Raw genomic sequence first — 25,714 nt, forward strand, 5'->3', positions numbered from 1 at the left:
TCCCAGACCGACAGCTCCATCCTCTTCTGAGGTTGCTGGGAAAGGTGCCAATCCCCAGAGAGCCCACTCCTGGGCACACTTCCATCCCAGGAGTCTTGCTCTGCTGGTCAGGGGCGTTGTCCAGCCTGGGGCTCCCTTCTGCTCCCAGGCCCTGAGACCCGGTTACTGGACCTGGATCCACTGATACCCTTGAAAGCCAGTTCCCTGGAGATGAGCGTGGAGAGACAGTGTGTGTCAAGACTGCTCCTTGGAGCCTGGAGGGGCTGTCATCCTGGATGCTCCGTCCTGGGGAGGGACTCAGGCACACGCGGGGGCTCTCGTGGGGACAGAGAGGAGACTGGGCAGGCAGGCTGCGCGCTGAGCAGGGTTTGGTGGCTGGGCGCCTCTGTAGTTTTTCCTGGTGGGAACGCTGCAGTCGACCTTTACTGCCTGGGGCGAGTTCCCTCCTGCAGACAGACCTGTTATTTTCTGCAGGTCAAACCTCACAGCAATTTACATGCTTTGTGCCTGGGCATGCCCAGGCTGCAGCCCGGGTGGGGGGTTCTGATGGTATCTGGAGGCCCGGGTGTTCTGGGTTCTTTCAGGAGGAAGGAAGGTGGCTCTGCTGCTGTCATTCAGATGAGAATTCAGAACGCTGGCAAAGGGAGGGGACAGCGCCTGGCCAAGGACAACTCGTAAAGGAGCACAGTGGGACAGGCTGACCTGCTTGGCCACAGTCCTGCACCTGGGGAGAGGCCTGGATCGTGTTGGGCTGGCTTCCTGGGGCTGAGCAGCGTTCTGAGGTCACTTCTCTGCTGGACTGGCTTCCCCTGGCCCCTGGGGCCACATTACATCCACCTTCCTGCATCCTTGGAGGAGTCTGCACCTCTGGGTGTGGCTCTGTGGCTGGCACCTGGGTGTCTGACCTCGTGGCAGGGGACAGCTGCTCAGACCCTGAGACCAATGCAAAGGGTGGACACAGAGGCTGGCTGGGCAGCTGAGTCACCGTCGGCCCTGTGCCTCGGCTGACTGCCCCTCTGCTATGTCACTGTCTGGGCATGGGCCAGGCAGCTCGGTGGGGGGGACTCACCCCCAGTCCCCAGCCTGGTGCCTCCACGTGACTGCCCACAAAGACCCTTATTCAATCTCAGGTGCTCCTAAGATTTGAGTCTTTATTCAGGTTTCACAGCCAATGAAGCAGGTCCCAGGGACCCTGGGCCATCAGAGGCTGTAGGGACCAGCACCCAGGTCTCTTCTGCTGGGCCTGGACTCGTTCCCCTGGTACCATGCGGGCTGCTCCCATTAAACGTGGTGCACCCGCCGACAGGTGCTCAAGGCTCTGGGGACGTTGTAGAGGGACTCAGGAGTCATGAGGCTCCTTCCATCCAAGGCCAGGAGGGGTCCCGTTCCCGTGGCCTCCCTGTTACCTCAGTGCTCAGCAGCCCCTGGGATGTTCTGGTGGCACAGGTGATGTTTATGAGCAGGTGGTGTCTCCGTTGAGAAATCTCTCCATGGCCCTGCCGGTCACCAGGAATTGGCCCATTAGTGCCACCCAATTCCATCTCCAGGAGGCTCCTGTTAGCTCCCGAGTAACCCAGGATTCCTGCAGAGGGCCGGGGCGAGGCCGGCGGGCCTGGTGGGCTGGGAGGTGCATAGCCACCAGCTGAGTCACCAGAGTCCCCGGCTTCTTGTCTCCACCTGGCCGGACCTGGTGGCTGTTCCTGACCTGGTGCTCCCCGCACACACACACCTGCATGGGACCCCTTGGCAGTGGGCAGGTTTAACCCAGAGCTCTTCGTCCTGGGCCCGGCTCTGCCCGCCACACCTCCAGGGGCTCTGCTTCCGTGTGCCCTCCTGAGGGCCCCGCGGCAGGGTCAGGTCCCCAGTGCCTCAGCTGCCTGGGCCTTGGTACCTGAGCCAAGGTAGTGGGAGTGGGACCCATTCCCAGGCCTGGCGAAGAGGATGACCAGTGCGTCCCCGTGGAGACCCTCCAGTGGGTGTCAACGCAGACAGGCATCTGTCTCTGTCCCGTGGTCCCCTGGGCTTGGGGAACTAGAGTCAGAAGTTGCTGTCACCGTCACTGCAGGAGGACAGTAGTGTTTTCAAAGAGCCCAGCGGTTCCTGGGCTGAGGGGCCTGGGGGGCCTGGGGACCATGGTGCAGCCTCCCTGGGCCTCCGCATCTACCTCTATAGAGTGGCCGTGCCACGGGGGTGCCAGGTGGGTGACGGCAGAGGAGTGCACGAGGTTGGGTTCGCGTCCAGCTTTGCGGGCTCTGTGTCCCCAGGCGGGAGCTCCCCCGCTCAGACTGTTTTCCTTGCTGCAGAAGGGACGAGGGCACTTCCTGCAGGCGGCCTGGGGACCTCGCGGTCAGGGGCATGTCACGGGGCTGTGCTGGCATGGGCTTCCCTCCCTGCCCGGCTCCCACTTGCTTCTCTGTGGGCTGGTCCTTGGAAGCACCCTGCCAGAGGTCCCTAGTCCCCCGTACCCCATCACCGACTCCTGGCCCCACCCGGGTGGCCTGCAGGAGCCCGGAGGAGGCTTAGCATTTGCGCCAGTGGCTTGGTGACCTGCCCTCGTTGGTAAGTTTCCTTCCTGGGCATCGTGGGCTTGGGCCCTAGGAGTGGGCCTTCGAGGGCTGTAGGGAAAAAAACGGAGGCTTGGTGCTCACAGGAGCAGGTGGGACCCGGATGTTATCCAGTCCAGAAACCTTTGAGGGAGCGTGTGATCTCAGTGGTGGGGGAAGCGCCTGGCGGGGCTTTAGGACTGCGGGACTTCTCAGGGCCTTCAGTGCCCAGCCGGCAGGGGGGAGAGTGAGCCTGGACTCAGACCCCTTCCCAGAGTCAGGCCTGCACCTTCTCAGGGGTCTCTCTCTGGCCAAGCACCTGGCAGAGGTGTGTGTGTCCTGACCAAGGCAGAGGCAGGGAGCAGGCATAGTTCAGTGGTCCCTGCAAGGAATGGACTTCTTCAAAATTCTCTGCAGTACTGGGGAGGGAACCAGGGTGCCCTCCCCCTGGGTGCCTGAGTCACACCCCAGCCCCTTTAATTTTTTTATTTTGAGACAGAGTCTCAAAATAAAGTTTTGAGTTTGAGTCGCTGAGGCTGGCCTCAAACTTGTGATCCTCCTGCCTCAGCCTCCTGAGTCACTGGGATGACAGGCGTGCACCATCAAACCCAGTCCAAGTGGCGCTTTTGAACTTGGATCTAGAGTATAAGGAATCATGTTCTACTGGGAAGATGGAGGCTGCCTGGCCTGTCGTCAAGCCCCAGCTCTGTCTTGTTTGTTAATTCACTCAGCTAGCAGTCATGGACGGGCCAGCTGCTGTGGGACTGGAGGCAGCAGTGGGACAAGACTGAGTGGCAGGGAGCTAGGCAGCACATCACAGGGCCACTTCAGTCAGGGCTGGGTGCTCTAAAGGTACTGAAGGAGGTGACAAGGAAGACCATGATGGAAATAGAAGATCAGTTTGGTGGGTGGTCATGGAAGGTATTTGAGTTAAGGCTGAGATGGGGTCAGTCACAGCAAGGGTCCTGGAAAGAATGTGCTGTGTTGCGAGGGAAGCACATGTAAAGGTCCTGGGGTATGTCAGAGGAGTCCAAACAGCCAGAGCTAGCCAATGCAAGGAAGGGAGAGGTGGCCCTTGGAAGGTGAGAGGACCACCATGGGGCTCCTGCTGTATCATCTCACATCAAATGAGGCACACGGTTCTGCTCCCCACCTCCACTCCAATCAGGAGCTAAGGAAGTAGCTCTCAGCTTCTCTGGCTCTAGGCTCTGGGCTGTAATGAGCTGTAGGACTTCCATGGTGATAAGTGTGTGTGTGGGGGGGGGTGTTCAGGGACAGCGGTGGGACTGGGGTGCTGTGTCCTGTCTCTCTGCAGTGAGTGCCAAGTGTGTATAGAAGGCCAGGGTGCCCTCCCCCTGGGTGCCTGAGTCACAGCCCCTGCCAGCCTCTTTGAGGCACGGACGGGTCCTTTGATCCAACAGAGGCCGCCTTCTCAGCCCGGCAGGCCCTGGAACCTTCCGGGCGGGCGGCTAAGGTCCCCTGAGACAGCAGCTCCTTTCTTTCCCTCTTCCTCCTGCCTGAAATAGTGCCTGAGCGCTCGGCTCTGGCGGCAGGGAGACAATGGCAGCCTCCGGACCAGCCGCCTCCTGGCTCAGGTCCACACGGGGCAGTTTCAGAGGCGGCCTAGCCCGGGGCGGGCCCCTGCTGCCTTTCCCATGGCCTGCGCCAGCTCCGCCACCCCCGGGGGTCTCTTCCCCAAGGGGCTCCCACTTGTACTCTGGGAAATACCTGCAGCTGCGGGGGCTGAGACCCGGGATCCTCGGCCCGGGCTGTCCCCTGACCTGCTGCTGGTCTGTCTGTGTCCTGCCCTGTTCTCCCCCCCCCCCCACCGTCGCCCCCCTGCAGGGTACTGGGAGTCTTTTCCCTTTGACTCAGAGGATAGAAAGGACTTCTTAGAAGCCCAAGGGATACACGCTCTTGGGAGGAAGTGAGCTCCCTGGCGTTAGAGGTGATCAAATAAAGTCTGAATGTGCGCTCGTCGCAGAAGGAGGGGGTCGGTCCAGCACCTGGTGGATGCTTGTGCTTGACGTCCTCCCGTCCCGAAGGAGATCTCTGTCTGAATTCCGTACCCCTGGGACTCAGCTTCTCCACCTGTAAGATGCATTCAACGGGGCTCTCAGTGCAAAGCCGTGGAGGCGGGTCTCCATAAAGCCCCGGGGCAGGGATGGGCACTAGTAGCCTTTTCAGAAGCTTCACTTCTGTTCTGCTCCCTCCCAGACTGGAAAAGAGGGCCCAGATCACTCCTGACCCCCGGGGAGACCTGGAAAGCCAGGAGGGGCCCCTGGCTCCAAGGGAACTCAGAAGGAGGGTTCTTGGTGAGTCATGGCAACCCAGGACGGCTCCCTGGAGGAGGTGGACCCTCGGAAGTGTTCAGGGTAGTGTGGAGCATGACAGTCAAAGGTGGAGGTTAGGGACTATCCAGCCTGTCTGGAGGCCAGGCTGGCCGCAGGCTGATCACCCCTCTCCAGCTTCTAATTTGGGTCACCGGGTTGGGGGGGGGGCAGCCTTTCTTGAGTTAGTCCTCATTGGGTTCTAGAAAGATTTGACTTTCAAGTCAGTGTTTGTTGAGCTGGTGGTGCACAGCTGTAGTCCCCGCAACTTGGGAGGCTGAGATGGGGCTCTTTGTGGTCCCCTTTGGAGAGCAGGTGTCCCCCCTGCCCCGCCCCGGTGCGCCCCGTATCTTGCTGCCCTTCCTCCTGCCAGCTTCCCCCTGGCCAGACAGCCCGGGCAGGGGGGGACTCGGGAACAGTCAGGGAGCCCGCGCAGCAAGGCAGGAGAGGAGCCAAGCGTGACGTCGTCCCCACAGCTGCCAATGGTTGCCAGGGGAACGGTTGCCAGGGGCTGCTGTCACCTGCGCCCCTTCTCCCTGACTGGCGCGCTGGCGGCTGGGGCTTCTCAGCCCCATCTTCCCCGGCCGCCCCCTTTGTTTGCCGCTAGCTCTGGTGAAGGGGCCGCCACCGGGGTGGCTCAGCTTGGTGGCTCAGCTTCCCTCTGCCTCTTGAACTTGGAGAAACTGTCCCCGGCTCTGACAGTCCACTCCTGCAGGCCAGGCGAGCCCCCCTGGAACGGGGTCCTTGTGCATCCCAGTGCACTTTGTCCCCAGGAGGAACCAGGTAGGGCTGGCTCCTCTCTCCTCCCTCCCTCCCTCCCTCCCCTTCTGCTTCCCCTCCCCCTCCCCCTTCTTTCTTCTCCCCCTCCAGCCCCCCCAGCCCCTCCATTGACCATGTGCTAATAGGTGGGGGTGGTGTTGTTGTGGGGGCTGGGGTGGCGCTGGGGACTCTCCCTAGGTGCTAGGGCTCAGCCCCCTGGGGGACTCAGAGAAGGTACTCTCAGAAAATATGGTCAATTAGATCGAGAGCAGCCGAGATCTGGAGGAAGTGGTCATTGGGAACCACACACCCCTCCCCTCCACAAACCAGGGGTCTGGGCGGCCAAGATAAGCCTCTGGGAAGCGGCAGGGGGTGTCGAGGGCTGAGAAGTCTGGAAGTGCCACAGGAGAGAGGAGCCCTCCAGCAGGGCTGGGATCCACCGTCACCTGGGCAAGCTTCCACAGCCCCAGACCTGGGACACTGTGGGGGACACTGTCTAGCACGTTTGTGACTTCCAGAGGAGCCCTGCCTAACAGGTAAGTTCTAGGGAGAGCGGATTCCAAATTCAGAATGTGATTCCGGAGCTGCCCTGGGTTCCCTTCCCACTTGGCGGCTCCCCAGCTGTGCCACCTGCATGGGTCGCTTCTCTTCTGTGCCATTTGTTGGGTGAGCATCCTGAGGTTTGAAGCAGAGACTAGGAGGACTGGATGTGTTCCCGTGTGGAAAGAGCTTCAAATCCCATCTTTGTTTGCCATTCTTTAAAAAATTTGTTAGTGTTCTTTAAAAAAATCTTCATCCCCATTTTGTGCACTTTTATTTATATTTCGATTTTAATTTTTTATGAGTGCATTGGAGGTCCACATCATTGCGGGGTTCATTTTGACATCGTCACAAATGCTTATAAGGTAGCATTTATTATCACTCCAGTCCTAGTATCTCCTTTTCCCCTTCCTCATCCCTCCGCGACCCCCGTCCCCTTCTCCATGGCTCTTCCTTCTATCTACTTTTTGCTTTTTAAATCGGTGCGTTCTGGTTCCATGTGATGTTGGAATGCACAGACGGTGGTCGTCCACGCACCTACAAGATTTGGTCGACTATTCCTCAGTTCTTCCGCCTTCTCTCCCCTTCCCTTCCCCTTGGTCTGTCTAGTGTTTCCTGTGTTTTGCTTTTGTTTTTTGTTTTGTTTTGGTGCCGGGGATTGAACCCAGGGTGCTTTACCTCTGAGCCACAACCCCAGCCCTGTTTATTGTTTATTTTAAGACAAGGTCTCACTAAGTTGCCGAGGTTAGCCTTGAACTTGCAATCCTCCTGCCTCAGCCTCCCCTGTTGCTGGGATTATGGGAATGTGCCCGTGCCTGGCCCGTCTGGTGTGTTTAAAGAGCCTCTCTGGCAGTGTCAGTGTAACTGGAGGTGGTGAGCGCCCTGTGGGGTGCAGGGGGCATCTGGAGGGTCCCCAGGCTGTGCTGTGTGCTCAGTAGCTGCATAGAGTCCTGCAGTGTCTCTCATGGTCTTCCTGGAGGGGCCTCAGGCACACCTGGGCCCTGGTTCTGGCCTTAGAAGGGAGGGTAGCTTTGTCCTGTCTGCCCTTGAACCAGAGATCTGGGACCTGGAGGAGGAAGCGGGGAGAAAGGGAGGGTTGGTGGCTGCCCTTGGTAACTCTAAGGATCCTTCGCTCCAAAGATGGGCATTTTGCCTGGCGCGGGGAGGGGGGTGGTGCTGCTACTCCCAGAAGCCAGTGGGGAGGTAACTGGGCTGACCTTGTGGGCCTGGCCTTGGGCAGCGCAGACGGGGAAGGGGAACTTCGGCCAGATGGAGGAGCCGTGCTGCGAGTTAAGTGGGCAGAGAGTCTGGCCAGAGTCTGGTCGGGGTGGGGGAGGCGGCCCAGCACCCTCTCCGCTGTCAGCTTGGAGGTAAGCGGGGCCTCACTTGAGGGATCCTGAAGCCTGCTCAATGGTGAGAGGGTCCTGGGCCACCAAGAAGGCAGGCAGGGGACAAGGGTCATGGTTACCTTCTTGATAGCAAGGAAACCGCAGCCAGAGGGGGACAGGCTGGTCCAAAGACACAGGCCGGGTGGCCACAGAGCTAGTCTGGACCTAGTGCCTCTAACTCCTGCCTCCTGTGCGTCCAGGATGCTGGCCACAGCTGCTCCGTGGATGGGGCCAGGTCTTGGAGACTTGGCCACCAGCCTCTGCCTGGCTTTGGGTTGCTCCAGGAGCATGCAGCTGACGGGGACTGCCACCAGCAGGTGAAACCCCCGTGCTGAGCCCTGTCCCTCGGCGGGCTCCTTCAGGGGCCCCTGGCTGGTCTTTCCCCAGGTCTTCCCCTCCCTTGGGTTCTAAGTCTACTTCCACCAACTTCAAAATTCAAGAGGCCTTGAGTCTTGGCTCCTCAGAGCTCCTGCGTCCCCACCATCCCCACCTCCTCCAACATTCTGCTGAGTGCTTCAGCCCCCTGAGGTGAGGCCACGGACCCAGCTGGCCATGGCAGACTTTAATGGAATGGTTCACTGGGGACAGGCCTGGCAGTGCCCTGTCCCCGCAGCGCTGCTGGTAGTGGGAGGTGGGAGGGGCCTGGACGTTCCCCGGCTCACGGGGGACCTCTCGCCTGGAAGCGTCAGGGCTGGCGACGAGCAGCCCTGGGGAGCCCGGCTGCCCAACTGGCTCCTGCAGGTCAGCTCAGGAGAGCTAATGGCCCCTGGGCAGCTCAGAGGGGCTGAGGGAGGGGCTGGCGGTTGGGGACGGGGTGTCAGAAGGCTTCTATCTGTGTGCTGCCAAGACTCCCGGGAGCTTGTTTTTTGGGTTAATGACAGGTGTCCCAGCTGAAGAGGTGCCCCTGTCCCACGGGGCAGGGACACTGGGCCATGGTGGCTGAATGCCAGGGCTCTGAGGCCCTGCCGTGGTGGAATCATGACTCGCTCCTGCTCGCCGAGTGGCCGTGGCTGCCGTGTGGCCGTGGCTGCGACTTCCCCTCTTTGGACTTGGGTTTCCTTGTCTGGGGATGGAGATGCTGATAGCGCGACTTCAGTTACTGGGAGGTCCTCTGGCAGCGGGTGGAGGCTGAGCCACAGGGTTCGGGGCCTGCAGCCCACGTGAGCCCTTGCCTAGGGGGCTGTGGTCCCCCTCTCCTCCTTGGGGACTCCAGGGTCCTTTCACCACATCGGACTCACCCTGGTAGACCCTCCTGCTCTCTGCTGTCCCGCTGGCCACCATGGGGCCTCAGAGGATGTGGAGGGCTGAGGCCCTGGGCATGGGGACCCTCACGGGCGTGCCACAAGCTGCATCACAGGGAGGGGACCAGGGCATGCGAAGGCTTGGAGGGGAGCCCCGAAGGCCGGGGCCTCTCTCAGGCCTCAGTGCAGGTGAAGGGGCTGCTGGGTGGCAGGCTGGGAACACCGGCTCTCCAGGAGTCCCTTCCCTGGCGGGTCCTCTCTTCGTGGGCTGGCAGGGGCCAGGGCCCTGCTGGGCATGCAGAGGGAGTTGAGGCCCAGGGGCTTGGCTGGGCCACAGGTGCCTCCTGGGTTGGCTGCTGCAGGGGTGTGGCCTCTGCCTGGGCGGGTGGGGGCCTCGGGCAGCCCCAGCCTTCCAGGGGCTCCGTCTCTGTCCCTTGGGTGCCCTTCTTGGTTAAGGGCTGGAACTCTGGGGCTCAGGAGCTTGGGCTTCACACCCACTGGTGAAATAGGCCACGGTGTTGGGGAGAGGGGTTCAGCACTTCGAGCAGTGCTAGTAGGTGCTTCTAGGTGCCCCAGATGGGCGGGCTGGGGAGTGGCCTGGGTCCCACCTGGCTGTAACGGCATCTCCTGGGAGCTGGTGGCTGTGTAGTGTTCCCAAGGACGGTTTCATCTGATAATAGAACTTGGAAACCGCTGGAAGGAGGGTCCTCTGAGCACGCCCCTCCCACCCACCTGCAGGAAGCACCTGCAGGAACCCTCACCCTGCCGCCTCCCTGTCCCTCTGCAGAGCTAACTCGCCCCTACCCCAGGCCTCTCCTGCCTCCTGCATAACTGCAGTGCACACTCGGGCACGCAGCGCTGTGTCACACCCTGAAGGTGCCATCCTCGCCTGCCCCCGCACTGGGCCACATCCCTCCTGTCCTGCCCTCTCTGGGCTCCAGCCAGCCCTAGGCTGGGGGGCAGCTGAGGACCGGGGCTGGAGTGGCTCACGGCTGGGCTGGGCCTCTTCTGCCCTCCCCACCATGAAGGTCCCTGGGAGGGACCCAGGGAGTGAAGGCCAGCTCAACCTGTCCCACACCCTGTCCTCCCCTCTCTGCTGCTATCGTGAGGGAGACCAGTCAAGTACCCAGCACCCGGCTAAATTGTACCCCACACGATGGCAGGTCCTTGTCATGGGTGGGGAAGCCGCACCTTGGGGGCTGCCTTGATCTTCAGCCACCAGTGCTGAAGTCCCCTCTGCTCTCTGACACAGTCACCGTCCCATGGTTCCCAAGCCTGTGGCATGTCAGTGGGCTGCGTTACTAGAGGCCGGCTCCGGAGCCCACCCTGGACGGCAGGGGCCTGGGGGTCTGCGCTCCAGCCCGTTCCTGGGCCTGGCCCACAGCTTGGGCAGCTCTGGGGGAAGCCCTGAGTGGGTGGGCGCTGAGTGTGGCGAGTGTGGCTTGGGCCCACCAGGGGACGTGCGGCTTCCTGGGACAGCATCTCAGAGCTGGGCAGAGGCACCCAGGGAGGGCGGGCTTCCAGGCAGGGGAGGCCTGAGCAGAGGCCTGGGGTGACCCATGACCCCCGTGGGTCCAAGGGCAGGAGCAGGGTCAGGCCCGGGAGGGAGTCTCCCGGCCTGGAGGTGTCAGAGGCGCCCCAGGGAAGGGTTAACCAGGTCCTGTCCCCTCCACTGCCACGTCCGTCCGTCCTCCGAGGAAATGCGTTTTCCAGGAGCTCCGGCGGAGCCAGGGTGACGCGTGGCTCTGCACAGGGTGGCCGAGGAAGTGAGTCAGGGCCCGGGGGAGAAAGTGAGCCCAGGCCGCTGCCCGCCGTGCACGCGTGGCCTTCTCCCCAGCAGCCTGGCCGTGGAGTGGGCGCGTGGCTTCGGCAGGCCCTGGCTGCATCCGCCGGGCTGGGCCCTTGGAGACCCTGCGATGGGTCCCCACTGTGTCACCGTGTCGGGCGGATCGGCTCGTTCTGTTCTTGTTCATGTTTACGGAAGGCCCGAGGTCAAGGGCAGCTGCTCTGGAAGAGGAGCTGGGGGCCGGGGCTCCCCTGGGGCTCGGCCACGGCACCCTCTCCAGACTGGACGCTTCTACATTGCCTGTGATCCACAGCTCCCCCCGCCTTCCCCTCGTCTTGGGGGAGACCCCCAAATCCAGGGGCCACGCATCCCTGGGACCTCTACCAGTGCTGGCCGGTCCTTCCCTGGCCTGTTTCCAGGCTGTGAGACGGTCAGCCAGGAGGCCCTGCCGCCGGGTGGACGCCACGACTGGTGATCACGGGGGTGTGCTGCTGTGGCCCCTTCTCAGCTCCGGCCAGGGCTGTGGGGGAGGCCAGGGCCTGCTGCAGGCTGGGGCTTCACACTGAGACTCCTAAAGGTGGGGTCTGGCCAGCTCCACCCTCCTCACCTCCAGAGCCCAGGTGGGCAGGCCCCTGTGACCCACTGCGAACCCCTGGCCCAGGTCTCCAGGGCCCAGGCCCCCTCATTCCTGGCTGAGCCAGGTGGTGGACACCCAGGGTGGTGACTGGGCACTGGAAAGCCCTGCTGGGGACATTGGGGGCTCCATCGTGGACACTGCCCATGCCCTTGGGGTGGGCTGGCTGGGTGGCAGCCACCCTTGGGTGGGACTGGTAGGGGACAAAGGGGACGCTAAGTGGACAGCACCCTGGCTCTGCCCAATCTGGAATCTTCGACTGGAGCCCAGCGGACCTGCCCCGGGATTCTGCAGACTTGGGTCCAGGGCTGTGAGCAGGGAATTTTCTGGGTGGGGTTTCCGCGTTGCCGTTGTACTTCCGGAGAGCAGGCTTTGTGCTCCGAGTTTCCCCTTGAGGTGACCTGGAGCTGAGCTGGCCACTGGTGGAGCTGGGGTCAGGGCAGGGGAGGGGGAGGGAGGTCCAGGGCTGGGTCACGAGCCGCTCAGAAAGTATACAGAGCTGTTTCTCCGACACCTGTGGCAACGTCATGTCCTAAGCTCTTTGCCGCAATGACCCTTGAGGTAGGCTTCATTTTTATTCCTCAATACAGGTGAGGAAAAGGAGCCCAGAGACGGTGAGTAACCAGTCCAAGCACACACAGCCGTAAATGCCGGGCTGAGACTGGAACTCAGGTAGTCAGGCTCCAGAGTCCATTCCACTCGGGGTGGGTTGAAGGAGTCCAGGGGCTCCTCCTTGTCAAACCTGAAGTGTTGATGGGGGCAGAGCTGTCCTCTTAGGAGTGGTTACTCAAATAACCAGAGTGGAATGGAATGAGCCATGAAGTGTCAGGAACAACCTGCCCTTGTGTGTGTTTGAATCCTTCAGTGACAGGGACCTCACTCCCGGCCTGCCTCTTTTGCTCTCAAAGGCCAATTCAGGGGGGCTGATGCAAATGGTCCTGCCCTCTCCTGGGGTCTTGTCTCCAGACAATCGTGACTCATGTTGAAGGTCAGTGGGTCCGAGAGATACACGTGAATTCTAGTCAGCTCCCCCCTAGCTTGCTGTGTGACCTCAGGAAATCACTGGCTCTCTCTGGGCCTCAGATACAACCATCATCAAACGGAGAATTTAGGGCCAATTCTCAAAGTGATCTGTGAACTTCAAGTTCACGGTGGATGAACGTCGCAGGGGATGCCGGGAGGAGGCTGCCTAGAAGAAGTGACATTTGGCCTGAGGTTAGAGGGGGGGTGGTAGGGGGTGGCAGACAGAAGGAAGGAGGTGGTCTGGGAGGGATCTGTCCTGTCCACGGATGCTGGGTTTCCTTCCGCTGGTCTGAGGAACCTGAAGGCTTACAGAGGACAGAGTGAAGCCCTAAAATCACAGCCCAGGAAACAGCAGCCCTTCCCTAAAATACTCTCACGTACTGTTTTCTCAAATGGCCATGTGGTGCCACCAGGGCAAGGTGACAAACCCATCTGCAATGTGACTGCAGCCATGAGGCCCGGAAGTCGGGTTTATCCCTCGAGCTGGGACACAGGGGACCTTACATCAGGGCCACAGTGGCGTCGGGAGGGCTGGTCTGGGAGGACATGAGATCCTTCTAGGTCCCCTCATGCTGCAGTGCTGCCCTCAAACCTCAGGCCCAAGCTGCCTCTTCCGGGAAGCCCTCCTGATTTCTTCCGAACTCAGCCTCCTCGCATGCCTCTGGGTGGCCCGTCCTCTCTGTGGCAGACGTCTGCATGTGTTGCTGTGGTCGGACGCCGCTCCCCACAGGACGAGGATGGCTGTGGGCAGGCAGTGTGGTCGCTGGGCCAGCTGGTGGTCAGAAGGCCAAGCCACCGGCATTTGTCTGTATGGGCACCAGTCACTATGGTCCTGACCAGGCAAGAAAAGCCCCCAGCCTGGAGCATTCCTGCGCAAGTCATTTAAGTCCCAGCTGTTCACCCAACAGCGGTGCCAACCCAGAACCGCGGGAGGATTCGTGCAGGGGCAGGGGTGGGCAGGGGGCTGGTAGGTAGCAGGAGTCAGCCAAGAGCAGCTGTGGGTGGTCATAGGTGCCCATTCAGCCCTGGGACAGGAGCTGGCAGAGCTGGGTCTCTCCACCCTTTTCCGGGTAGAGTCCGGTTCTGGTGAAGACTTGCTGGTCCCTCCGCTCTCCCAGCGGCCCAGGCCGGCCGCAGCTCCCCCTGCTGGTCATGGCGGGAGACGCCCTTCCCCTGAGCCCCTGTAGGGGGCGCCGTGGAGGCGCTGATCCTTCTATGTGGGCGCAGCGTTCACCTCTCCCGGCCACCTCTGCACCTGGCCTCGTCCTCAGAGAGATGGACCGGGGGCTCCCTGGGTGACTGAGAAGAGGCTGACCACCCTTCCCTGCCCAGGGGAAACTGAGAGAGGGCTCTGGCCAGCGGTGGGAACCGCAGGAGGCTGGGACTGACCAAAGGAGAAGGGCTTCCTAGAGGAGGCGTCCTCTGCGCTAGGTCCAGGGACGATCAAGGGCTGCGGTGCAGTCGCCATGGGAGAACTCCCAGAGCCCCGTTTTTCAAGGTCTCCTCCAGGCCTGGCAGGGGCAAGGCGCAGACGGCTGCAGGTGGAACACCCCCACGATTCCTGGGCCCGGAGGGTCTGTCCTCAGCCCCACTGCATGTGCCTCACACGGGCTCCCGCAGCGAGTGGGCGAGCAGCTGGGCTCAAGGGCAGCCCGGCTCTGGACAGCCGCGGCCCCTGGAGGTTCAGCCTCTGGCCACAGCCGCCTCAGGCCGCTTCCTCCCGCCTGCCCACCAGGCCCTCTGCAGGGCAGCCCCGGCAGCCATGGTCCCGGCTCCCAGCCAACACTCAGGGTCTCTTGCAGGTGGTGACTTCCCGGGTGACTTCCGGGGAGGATGATGGCTGCCCGGGTGCCGCTGTTCCTCCTGAGTCTGCTCTTCCTGGCTAAAGGTAGGCCTTCCCCAGGGGCCCTGAGGCTATCATGTCCCCTTGCAAGGCAGGAGCCAGCACATGCCAGCCCCTTTGGGCAGTATGGGTCTGGGGGTCCACTTGGCTTGTGAATGGTGCTTTGGAGAAAAGAAATGGTCACCTCCTTCTTCTGACAAATGCAACCCCACAAGCACACAGCTCCTTGGGATGGGGACCATGAACTGGGTTTTAGCAACCTCTGTAACTGGCCTCGTCCTCAGAGATGCTCTGCTCACCTTGGCAGCAAACATTGTTGGACAGTACACAGCCTGCACAACAGTGTCCTCATGAGATACTTTATTGCCATTAAAATTCTTTTTTTTTTTTTTGCCTTTGGAATTATTATTTATTTTCAGTTTTCTCTTTTCGTATTTTTGAAGCCAGATTTTTTTTTTTTTAATGTGGTATTAGGGTTGAATTTAGGAAGGCCTTACCGCTGAGCTACATCCCATCCCTTTATATCCTTTCATTTAGAGACAGGGTCTCACTTAGTGGCCCATGCTGGCCTTGAACTTGTGATCCTCCTGCCTCCACCTCTCGTGTACCTGGGATTACAGGTGTGCACCACTGCACCTAGCTGAAGCCAGGGACCCATACATTTTTGTAGACCCTTTGCTCTCCAGGCCCTTGGAACACATGGGTGTCGCCGGCTCTGGGCTCACATGTTCTCAGCCCAGGTCCTGTCCCCTCCCATGTCCCCTGGCTAGTCTCTGCCATGGGTCCCCGCTGAGCCTCTGCCTTCCCAGGTGCCCATGGTGGTGGCCCCCGGGAAGACTTCTGCTTCTGTGGCCAGCGGAACCAGACGCAGCGGAGCAGGCTCCAGTACCTGCACACTCCGGAGCTGCACATCTCCATTAGGAACTCGGAGGACGCCCTCACCATCCGCGCCCCCTTTCCCGAGGTCCCCGAGGCTTCCCGGGCCTTCCCTGAGCCCAGGGGCCTCTACCACTTCTGCCTCTACTGGACCCGCCACACGGGCAGATTCCACCTTCGCTATGGCAAAAATGATTTCCTGCTGAGTGACCAGGCCTCAGACCTCCTCTGCTTCCAGTACCAAAAGGAAGGTCGGGGCCAGGGGCCCCTGCTGCTCGCCACCTCTGTCAGCTCCTGGTGGAGCCCCCAGAACACCAGCCTGCCGGGTGCCACGGGCTTCACCTTCTCCTTCCACAGTAAGACAGCCTCAGGCCACAGGCACTGGGGAGCCATAGAGGGCACCTGAGGAGGGGGAGGAGCGAGACTCAGTGTGAGCCTCAGGCAGGGGTGAGGGTGGTGTGGCAGGTGCCATGTGGCTGCCGCCTCCCAAGGGCATGGAAAGCGGGTGGCAGAGGGCACTAGGCTTCCGGGGGTCTGGGTTTTCTTGCTGCTGTTCCTCTCAGGCTGCTGCTGTTGGGGGTAGGGGTCCCCAGGACAGGGGACACAGCCCCTCGATGTGTCAGCAGGTTGAGGCCAGGGAAGGTGGTTGAGATGGGCCTGGCCTGGTGCCCTGCAGCGCGGCAGGCAGGGCTGGGGAGGCCCCCAGGTGGGACCCCCATGTGGCCTCTCTCCATGTGTCCTGAGGAGCAGGCGCCTGGGCTTGTGGGGCCGCAGAGGGTTTTACAAAACACGAGCCGGAGTTTTCATATCGGCCCATAACCAGGCTTTCTGGGTTATAAATGGAAAAGCTCAGACCCCCAGGGCCTGCCTGCCTCGTGGCACTGGGCACAGGCCAGTGTCTCCATCTGCCCACCCCAGTGGTCCCGTCTGGTCCTACAACCCTCAGGCGCAGGCTGCCCAGAGTAGGGGGCCTGGAGTCAGGGAGGCTGGTGGGACCCGGAGGCAGGTGGGGCAGAGTCCCCAGAACCACGTCACTGGCCCCACATCCCTCCTGCTGAGGCCTGGCCGGCAGGGCCCCACCTGCTGCTGGAGGGGCCTAGAAGACGGCCCCATGGCTGGCCTCATCCTTGGGTGGCCTGGGGGCCCACTCCACTTCCTTTCAGAGAGTCTCCTGAGGATGAAGGTCGGGGACGGGCACCTCGGCCCCAGCCTCAGGGGCTCCGTCCGTCCCTCCCCCAGAGCCCACCGAGAAGGCCTTGCCCAACGCCTCCTGGGACATGTGTGACCTGAAGAGGGACCTGGGGATGCTCAGCCGGTTCCTGAAGCAGCCCCTGAAGTCCCTGAGGAGGCCCTCGTCCACCCTCGCCAGCCAGTGAGTGTGCTCTGGGCGCGAGGCGGACAGAGGCCGGCAGAGGTGGGCAGACCAGAGCTGGCAGGGGGGCCCACTGGGGAGGCTGGGAGGCTCCTGGGCTGGACTCTTCTCTGGAGCTGACGTGTGGCCCCAGGCCAAGCCCCAAGGCCAGTGAAGACAAATGTCACAGCCAGCCCAGGGCAGGGACCCAGGCCACCCCCACCAGGAAGGCACAGCCTTGGCCCAGGGTGGAGCCACCGGCAGAGGCTCCGAGACTGTCCCCTGCCCTCCCACACCCTGCGGTCTGCCTGTCCTCCTGTCCCCTCCCTCCTCGTCCTTGCCCCTGCCCCAGTCCCCCCTTTGTGCCTGTGTCTCCCTGCTGCCGGGTCTCCCCGCGGTCACCCACACCCCTTCTCCCGGCCAGGCAGCTGCAGAGCCTGGAGTCCAAGCTGGCCGCCGTGAGCTTCCCCGGGGACTCCGTGTCCTTTGAGGAGGACCTGGTCAACGCCACCGTGTGGAAGCTGCAGCCCAGCGCCAGCCTCCAGGACCTGCATATCCACTCCCGGCAGGAGGTGAGGCCAGGGTCAGCCGCGGGGCGGGGCGGGCAGGAGGCAGGTGCGTGCTGAGCTGGGCGGGCAGTGGAAGTGCAGGCCAGGACCTGTCCCTGCAGGGCAGGACCCCCGCCACTCCCTGAGGCCTCTCCGGCAGGTTCCAGGCCCAGGGCGACCCTGGGGTCAGTGGCTGTCACAGTGCTGAGTCACAGTGGCAAAGGCAGGGTCTGCCCCGGGGGTCTGCTCTCCACCCTGTGAGGGTGTCTGTTAGTGGGTCACCCCCTGCCTCGTGGCCACCACTCCAGGATGCCACAGGCTGGGCTGGTGTCTGAGGGCCCAGACAACAAATCCATGCGGACCTCCCAGGCCCTGCGCCCCTGGGTCTGACCGCGGGCTCCCCAGCCATAGCCGTAAGATGGAAGGACTGTGGTGGGTCCAGCCTGACCCTCCTGAGGAGGCAGCTCAGAGCACAGTGTGGGGGAGGGGCTTGGGTGGGCAGCAGGCAGGTGGGGTCCATGGTGGGCTGAGCCCTGGGGACTGTGTCCGCAGGAGGAGCAGAGCCAGGTCCGGGAGTACTCGGTGCTGCTGCCGCGCGCACTCCTCCAGCAGGGCAAAGGCCGGAGAGGGGAGGCTGAGAAGAGACTCTTGCTGGTGGACTTCAGCAGCCAGGCCCTGTTCCAGGTATCCCGCGTGGTCCCCCGCCTCCCAGGATGGGCTTCTGTCTGACAGAGTGCTGGGAAGAGCATGCTATGGGCCCCACCTCCAGGAGCCAGAGCTTCTCCCTGTCAAGTCCAGCTTGCGAGAGGCTCAAGTGCGGTTGTTCTCACTACCGTGTGAATGACTACCCGCGAGGCGCTCAGGGCTGGGACAAATGCCAGTCTCCAGAGGCCGGGGGATGTCCAGCCTCTCTTCTCAGCCCTGATCTCTTCTCCCACCCCGTCTATCAGGATAAAAATGCCAGCCAGGTTCTGGGTGAGAAGGTCCTGGGCATCGTGGTGCAGGACACCAAAGTCACCAACCTCCCGGAACCCGTGGTGCTCACCTTCCAGCACCTGCCGCAGCCGGTGAGCGTGCACGAACCCACGGCGCGAGGGTCCCTGTGGCGCGACCCCCTCGCCTTCCCGCTGGGGTGGGCGCGGCCTGACCCCCTCTGCCGGGCTGCAATGGGACCCGCTCTTCTCCTTTCTTGTCCCCACAGAAGAACGTGACCCTACAGTGTGTATTCTGGGTGGAAGACCCCACGAGTGAGTGTGGAGGGGTGTCCGGGGGCGGGACTGGGGCGGGACCGGGGGCGGGGCCAGGGCGGGGCCAGGGCGCCTCCTGGAGGTTCTGCTCCTGAGAGGTAGAGGCGGGTCCTCGGAATGGAGCAAAGTCCTGGAATCAGGGTGCAGTCAGCCTCTGGGCGAGGGGGTGGGGACAGTGGGGTCCTGGGGGACTGGCACTGATGGAGCCTCATGCTGTCCCCTCCTCAGTGAGCAGCCCCAGGAGCTGGAGCAACGCGGGGTGTGAGACCATCAGCAGGGAAACGCACACATCCTGCCTCTGCAACCACCTCACCTATTTCGCAGTGCTGATGGTGGGCGCCTCTCCCCGACCCCGAGCCGCAACACGGGCTGAGTTCTTGTCCCCTGCCCGGCACTTGTCGCTTATTAATCTGTTTAGTCCTCATTACTACATTCCAAGGTAGTTCTTGTGTCAACCCATTTTATAGATAAGGAAACTGAGATTCAGAGAGGCTAAGCAACTTATCCAAGATCACAAAGCTGATTCTGTTTTTAAAAAGAGCTGGTCTGTAAAGCCCCCGCTCTTTAGTCCTAAACATTGGTACGGTGATGAAAGTGTAGATTCTCACTGGTAACCTACAGGGCTGGGGCCAGGAGTGTGTTTCTGAGTCCCTGTCTGGAGGCTGAGGCCCAGCATGGAGGCCCCTGAGGCCGGCTTCAGTACTTCCAGGATCTCAGAGTATTTGTGTCCCAAGTTCTTGCTCCTGGAATCCTCTGGGTGTGGGAAGCTCACTCCCTTGCAGCAAACTAATCCTCACATGGAACGTTATAGAAACATTATGGAAAAATTACAGAGTATACACCCCTTGATTTAGGATGCAGACATGTCCCCATAAATCAATTGGTAGTTGAAAATGTCCCGAGCTGGAAATGTCCTGAGCCGCGTGCAGTGGCTCAGGCCTGTAATTCCAGCAACTCCCGGGAAGCTGAGGCAGGAGGATCGTAAGGTCAAGGCGAGCTTCAGCAATTTAGTGAGGCCCTAAGCAACTCAGGGGGACCCTTTCTCTAAATAAAATATAAAAAAGTCTGGGGATGTGGCTCAGGGGTTGAGTGTCCCTGAGTTCAATCCACAGTACCAAAAAAGAAAAGAACAAACGCACTGAGTCTGCCGGCCGGCGGAGCATTCCAGCTTAGGCATAGCGAGGCTGAGGCTGGCGGCTGTCGTGGTGAGGGCTGTGCCCAGCATCCCCGGAAGGGTCCCTAGCTTGTCCCCTGCTGGTGCAGGTCATTTTCACACCATGATAAAGTGGGACAATCCCAGATTGAGTCCTGTGAGTCGGGACCCACCTGTAGTTCACGTGAGGCCAGCACCGGGTTCCCTTAGTGCGCAGCCGGGCGCTGAGCCCCACCCCGTCCCCTGACCAGGTCTCCGCGGAGGTGGGCGCTGAGCACCGGAACTACCTGACGCTCCTGTCCTACGTGGGCTGTGTGGTCTCTGCCCTGGCCTGCCTCTTCACCATCGCCGCCTACCTCTGCTCCAGGTGAGGGCCCCCCAGCCGGGGAGACTGGCCCACCCATCGGGTCCCCACGTGTGTGTGGCTGGGGGAGGGGGGCTGACCCCCGGGACCACATTTCATCCCCACCCCGGGTGTTTGGATAACAGCGTTACACAGTGTAGTTAATTGCCACCATTTAAAAATGGGAGAGTCTGTACAGGTGTGTGCGGGGAGCACAGGTGTGCACGAATGACCGTGTTGCACAGTCCACAGCACATCTGTGACCACGTTGTGCACCTGGGGGGCCGAGCAGGTGATGGTGACAAGGAGGGACAGCTGATGGGCCTGAGGAAGGCCGGGTGGGTTGGGGGGCAGAGCACCTGGCTGAGCACCAGTGCGCCCAACAGCTCAGGGACAGGGCTGTTAGGAGGTGACAGTTTCACTAGTGCCAGGCTTTGCACCAGCGTGACCCTGACCCCGACCTTCGAGACCCACCTCCTGCTTCACAGATGTACAACTGGGAGTCCCAGGACGAAGGGATGGGTCCAGGGTGGGCCCTGAGTTGGGGGCAGTGCAGGGCCACACACCCAGGCTGGGGACGCTGGGGCTCGTGTGCTGCACTTCTGGGGCCACTTGGGACCCTGGAGCAGGGTAGGCGCACACTGATCTGCAGACAGACGCACCCTGGCACTCAGAGGCACAGCCGGGACAGAGGGCAGACGCGGAGCACAGTGGCTTGGATTCCCCAGTGTCCTCTTCCATTGGGGGAGTGACTGGCTCATTGTCACAGCCGCTCTGTTCTCCTCACTGCCTGCCAAGACTGCTGCTGAACATGCACACGGTGTCTGGCACACAGTAGGTGCGCGCCAGGCACACAGTAGGTGCACAGGGACAGGGAACGGCCTGGAAGCGTGGGTGAGCAGAGGAGGTGCTCACTGTGGTGGCCCCGCCCCCGCAGGAAGAAGCCCCGGGACTACACCGTCAAGGTGCACATGAACTTGCTGCTGGCCGTCTTCCTGCTGGACATGAGCTTCCTGCTCAGCGAGCCCGTGGCGCTGACCGGCTCGGAGGCCGGCTGCCGGGCCAGCGCCATCTTCCTGCACTTCTCCCTCCTCGCCTGCCTCTCCTGGATGGGCCTCGAGGGCTACAACCTCTACCGCCTGGTGGTCGAGGTCTTCGGCACCTATGTCCCTGGCTACATGCTCAAGATGAGTGTCGTGGGCTGGGGTAAGTGGGGGGCATTGGCCCCAGAACCCTTGCTCCCACTGTCTTTGGGCAGAACACAGGTAGCTGATTCAGCTTCTCCACCTTTCTCCCTGACTTTCCTTACTGCTTCATTCCCCTGCCCCTTCACCTGGTCTAGAACAAGGTCCCCTTTAGGAAGATAAAGTGGTGAGTCCTGTCCCCAAGAAACACTTCCCAATTCTCCACACCACTCACTCCAATCAAAAGGGAATTTGCAGCCAGGGCCACCAGTATGGATGGACAGGTTGCACACTGCTCAAGAGCAGACAGCCAGGAGATGAGTGGACTGAAGCCAGGTCCTGTGCCACTCACCTAATTCGCTCAGGCCACAGTGGCCTTGCCTATGGGTCCCCCTGAACCTCAGCCACCCCTGTGGCTTTGGAATTTTGTTCTTGACCAGAGCTCATTTCACCCATGGCTCAGACCAGACATGTCAGATTCAGAGCCCAGGGACTCACGCCATTACATGGTCCCTAACCCCACCTTGCTGCTCCTCCTGGGTCCTTATGGGCCATCTCTTCATTCACTGTCTCCAGTAACATGAAGTCCTTGAGGTGGTTCTGTGTTAAGACCCAGGTGTGCAGAGGTCGGGGAGTGGACAAGGTCAAGGCCAGTGCAGATATTGCTAGGCCAGAGTTCTTGCTGCCCCTTGGAACCACCGGCCCCCACCCACTACTGTCCTGTCATTCTTCCCCCTCCCCTGCACCATTAGACCTTGGCACACAGCTGTGGTCCCTCCTCCCAGGGACCTCAGATGGGGCTGGGCAGGCTCTGGGAGCAAAGGCCCGAGGAGGGGTCTCACTCCCAGACCTGATGGAGGGCAGGGGAGGTGGCCTCAGCAGGTGGAGATGCAGCCCCAGGCCTTGCTGCCCTCAGGCTTCCCCATCTTCCTGGTGACGTTGGTGGCACTGGTGGACGTGAACAACTACGGCCCTATCATCCTGGCTGTGCACAGGACCCCAGTGAGCGTCATCTACCCTTCCATGTGAGTGGCCTGGTGGTGGGGCAGGAAGGTGGACCCTGGCTGCAGGGAGAGAGAGCAGGAGACCCTGGGTTCCGGTGACTGGAGGGATTGGCTCAGTGGTGGCCAGAGCACTGGGCTAAGGATCATGGAGGGAGATAAAAGGTCTAGATCTGCTATTAATTTACCAGGTGACCATTCGACGGTCCCTGCCCTTCTGTGAGCCTCAGCCGCCTCATCCGTGGAGGGGCTGGGCAGAGGGGCCCCCACTGGCTGCTGGGCAGGGTTGCTGTGCCTTCCCACACAGACAGAGGTCCAGAGAGGTACGGGCCCACACGGAGCCAGTGCCCTGCTCAAAGGCTCCCAGCTGGAGATGAGTGGGGCTGATCTCGTCCCCCTCCACTCACCTGGTGGCCTTGCCCGAGGACTGCCTGACCCTAGGTTGGAAGCGAGAGCTCCTGAGCTCCAGGCCGGGAAGGAAGTATCCCCTGGCTCCGTGTTTTTGACATGATCAGCCCTTTACACCATGGCCTGTGGCTCCTGCCTCTCCCTTTACCATCCATATCAGGACTGGCTTAATATTTTTCTTTAAATCGTCTAACTTGGCAACTTCAGTGTGTTTAAAAAATCACGTGCCATAACAGTGAGTAAACGTGGAAACAAATCTGGTAACGAGCGTGGTGGCTGGTCCAGCTGGTTGGGCATTGAGCCCTGTGCCCTTGCCACAGGTGCTGGATTCGGGACTCCCTGGTCAGCTACGTCACCAACCTCGGCCTCTTCAGCCTGGTGTTTCTGTTCAACATGGCCATGCTGGGCACCATGGTGGTGCAGATCCTGCGGCTGCGCCCACATAATCAAAAGTGGCCCCACGTGCTGACGCTGCTGGGCCTCAGCCTGGTCCTTGGCCTGCCCTGGGCCTTGGTCTTCTTCTCCTTTGCCTCTGGCACCTTCCAGCTCGTCATCCTCTACCTCTTCAGCATCATCACCTCCTTCCAAGGTAGGTCTGGGGAGGATCTGGTCCCCCCCAAGGCGGCTTGTCCACACCGGGAGTGTAGGTGAGGGAAGGGAGGCCCCAGGGCAAGCTAAAGGCTCTCCTTCTCTGGGCCTCAGTCTTCCCATCCGGGCCACAGTGGACCAGGCTGTATTGAGCACCTCTCATGTGCAGGCCCTGTGCTGAGCCCCGGCCACTGTGGTGAGCCCGCTGGAGGAGGGCCTTGCTCTGTGCTGGTGGGGAGGCTGAGCATGAGCCAGAGAACAGGCAGCCCCCCACCACCTCGGAGAGTAGAGAGTCAGGCAATGTCATGGACAGCGGCCAGGCTGGGGTGGGGATGCTTTAGGGTTAGGGTGGCCTGGGAGGACATTTGAGGACAACAGAGGTCCAGCCATGGGGAGATCTAGAGTGTGCGGCACAGACCAGCAACAGCACGTCCCAGGGAGCTCGAATATGTGTGTGTGTGTGTGTGTGTGTGTGTGTGTGTGTGTGTGCGTGCGCGCGCAGAATGCGGCCCACCCAGCGCTGGTGGTCACATCTGCATTTAACAAGATGCCCAGGGGATTCGCGTGCACATAGAGGTTGAGGAGCCCTGGCCTGGGAAGGAGAGCTCTGGGCTGAGGGAGAGGCAGGAACAAAGGTTCTGCGGTTGGAAGGAGGCTGTGAATTTGGAACAGCGAGGGGGCGTGGCTGAGGGTGGCTAGTGAGGGCGAGGCTAGTGAGGGTGTGGCTGAAGGTGGCTGGTGAGGGCGTGGCTGGTGAGGGCGTGACCGGTGGGCGTGGCTTGTGGGCGTGGCTGGTGGGCGTGGCTGGTGAGGGCGTGGCGCCTCCTGCACCCTCCTTTTCCCCTCCCCACACCATCTAGACTCCTAAGTTTTGAGTCTTCATTTTCTGGCCTGTGAAATTGAAGGGGACTCAAGAGAATTCTGAGTCGAAGGGCAGATCTGAGTCGAGGTGACCCTGGGAGGGGCTCAAGGGGCCAGTGGGGCTGCCCCAGCTGCCGAGCCCTGTCCTCTAGCTGAGCCCTGTCCTCGAGCCGTGCCCTGCTTCCCTGCCCGCAGGCTTCCTCATCTTCCTCTGGTACTGGTCCATGCGGCTGCAGGCTCGCGGCGGCCCTTCCCCTCTGAAGAGCAGCTCGGACAGCGCCCGGCTGCCCATCAGCTCGGGCAGCACCTCGTCCAGCCGCATCTAGGCCTCCAGCCCCGCTGCCCGGCATGAGGACGCAGAGACGAGGCCTCTGCTCGCGCTGCCCACGGCCCCCAGCACCACCTCTGACAGCCAGTGGCCGGCCAGAGAAGGCCGAGGACCCTAGAGGATGGACTGTCACCATGGCAACCAGACATCCATCTGGCCTTGGGGACTACTCGGCTCCCAAGTCCAGCTTCCAAAGGGCTCACCGTACTGCCACGGAGGCTGTGGGACTGTCTCTACAGCTGTCCGAACTGGGGCTGAAGCCGTGTCTTTCCTGCCCACCCCAGGGCCCAGCCTTCATTGTTGGGTGGGACCTGCAGGCCCCAGGCTCAGGCCTTGGGTCATGGAGGCCACAGGCATCCTAAGCCTGTGCTCCTGCCCAGGACAAAAACATGGCAGTAGCAACTCGGTCTCTAGTGGTCACCATGGCGGCACCCTGAAGCTCCTGTCCTTTTAACCTGAGAGTGGTCAGTGGGTTGAGGCAGAGTGTTGAGCCAGAGCCCTGGAGGAGAGGCCTCCTTTCCAGAGTGAGCTGCAGGGCACCCACCTGAGCCCAGTCCTGCCTCAGCACCAGCCCCCCAGTTGCTCTGCCCATCTGCCAACATGTTTATAACCCTCTACCCACCGCCTGGCCCAGCCATCCAGCCAGCAGGTCCTCTCTCTGAGCTGCCTCCACCCTTGCTCACACTCCAGAGGGGCCGGCCCTGCCCTCCTATGGCAAGAACTATGGAACACAGAAGCCTCGTCTAATTTCCATCCCAGCACTCCGAAGGCTGGGCTGTCCTGCTCTGGGGACACTGGCCTGAGCCTGATGCCTCCTAAGGAGTCACCTTAAATCCCTGCAAATGGCCGGGACACACCATCATGGTGAATTCTGTTCAATAAACACAGGCTGGTCCATTGCCAGTCTGGGCTGGATGGTAGGGACACAGATGACCGGATCTGGCCACGCCCTCTGCACAGTCTTGCCCTGGTAGGTGAAGCCTACCCGGACAGCTGAGGAGCCGCTGGAGCCCAGGTGCAGATCAGGGGCCAGAGCTGCAGCTGAGAATCCAGGAGGACTCCCTGCAGGAGGCAGCGTCCCTTCTACATCTCACTCTTAAGGATGGGGGAGGGGGTTGTTCTTTGGTGTTCTTTTCGAGGATGTTCTTTGTAAGTAGCAATTTGTGTCTTTTGATATTAAAAGAAGTATGTGTCTGTCGTAGAGAATTTAGAAACTGCAAAAGATTGTCGAGAAGAGAATAAAAATCCGCTGTTCGTATTGTCTAACAAACCAGTGTGGGGTCTTGGAGTATTTCCTTTGCAGCTTTTTCTTGTGCTTCTATTAAAAATGTCACTGATAGAGACACCATGGGGCCAATCAGGGAACAGGAAAGGGAGAGAGGAGTGTGTGTGTGGGGGAAAGTCAGCTGCTGGAAACACCAGCCCGTGGTAACATTGGCCAGGGAGGGCGGGAGGACAAATGGCAGGTCGAGGTGGGGGTTAGGGGGTCCGTGGGGAACTGGAGGAGCTGAGGGGCTGTGAGTGACTGACCCCAGCTGGTCAGTGCTTGCAGGGACAAGGGCTCCTGTGGCCAGGTCACTGCCTTTGAAGAGAAATCCAGATTGTGTTGTTAAATCTGTTGATTTTTAAATTTTGGTAAATCCAAAAATTCTCTGCCAGAGAGGTGACACGTGAGAGCTGACTTTGCAGTCAGGAGGTGGCCAGTGTCAGAGGCCGGTCTGAAGCAGTGGGCTGCGGGA

General features: G+C 61.1%; 1 protein-coding gene across 7 annotated transcripts in view; it reads left to right on the forward strand.

Moving 5' to 3' along the window:
- ADGRG1 (adhesion G protein-coupled receptor G1) overlaps positions 1-25,239 on the forward strand; it is a 30,207-nt gene extending 4,968 nt beyond the window's left edge. The window contains exons 1-14 of one of the 7 annotated variants that reach the window (XM_081274965.1): positions 5,931-6,168; positions 14,047-14,132; positions 14,882-15,319; positions 16,203-16,335; positions 16,739-16,886; positions 17,415-17,546; positions 17,813-17,929; positions 18,064-18,109; positions 18,338-18,441; positions 19,514-19,629; positions 20,543-20,811; positions 21,706-21,814; positions 22,519-22,787; positions 23,843-25,239. In XM_081274965.1, coding sequence (XP_081131091.1) covers positions 14,078-14,132; positions 14,882-15,319; positions 16,203-16,335; positions 16,739-16,886; positions 17,415-17,546; positions 17,813-17,929; positions 18,064-18,109; positions 18,338-18,441; positions 19,514-19,629; positions 20,543-20,811; positions 21,706-21,814; positions 22,519-22,787; positions 23,843-23,973 — 2,067 coding nt within the window. In that variant the 5' untranslated portion in view covers positions 5,931-6,168; positions 14,047-14,077 and the 3' untranslated portion in view covers positions 23,974-25,239. Of the gene's footprint in view, positions 1-5,930; positions 6,169-7,425; positions 7,543-12,365; positions 12,437-14,046; positions 14,133-14,881; positions 15,320-16,202; positions 16,336-16,738; positions 16,887-17,414; positions 17,547-17,812; positions 17,930-18,063; positions 18,110-18,337; positions 18,442-19,513; positions 19,630-20,542; positions 20,812-21,705; positions 21,815-22,518; positions 22,788-23,842 lie in introns of those variants that run through there. The other 6 variants (XM_081274968.1, XM_081274966.1, XM_081274970.1 and 3 more) reach the window with 6 other exon arrangements.
- The last annotated feature ends 475 nt before the right edge of the window (positions 25,240-25,714 follow it).

The sequence above is a fragment of the Spermophilus citellus genome, assembly GCF_964194105.1.
Source record: "Spermophilus citellus genome assembly, chromosome: 18".
NCBI lineage: Eukaryota > Metazoa > Chordata > Mammalia > Rodentia > Sciuridae > Spermophilus > Spermophilus citellus.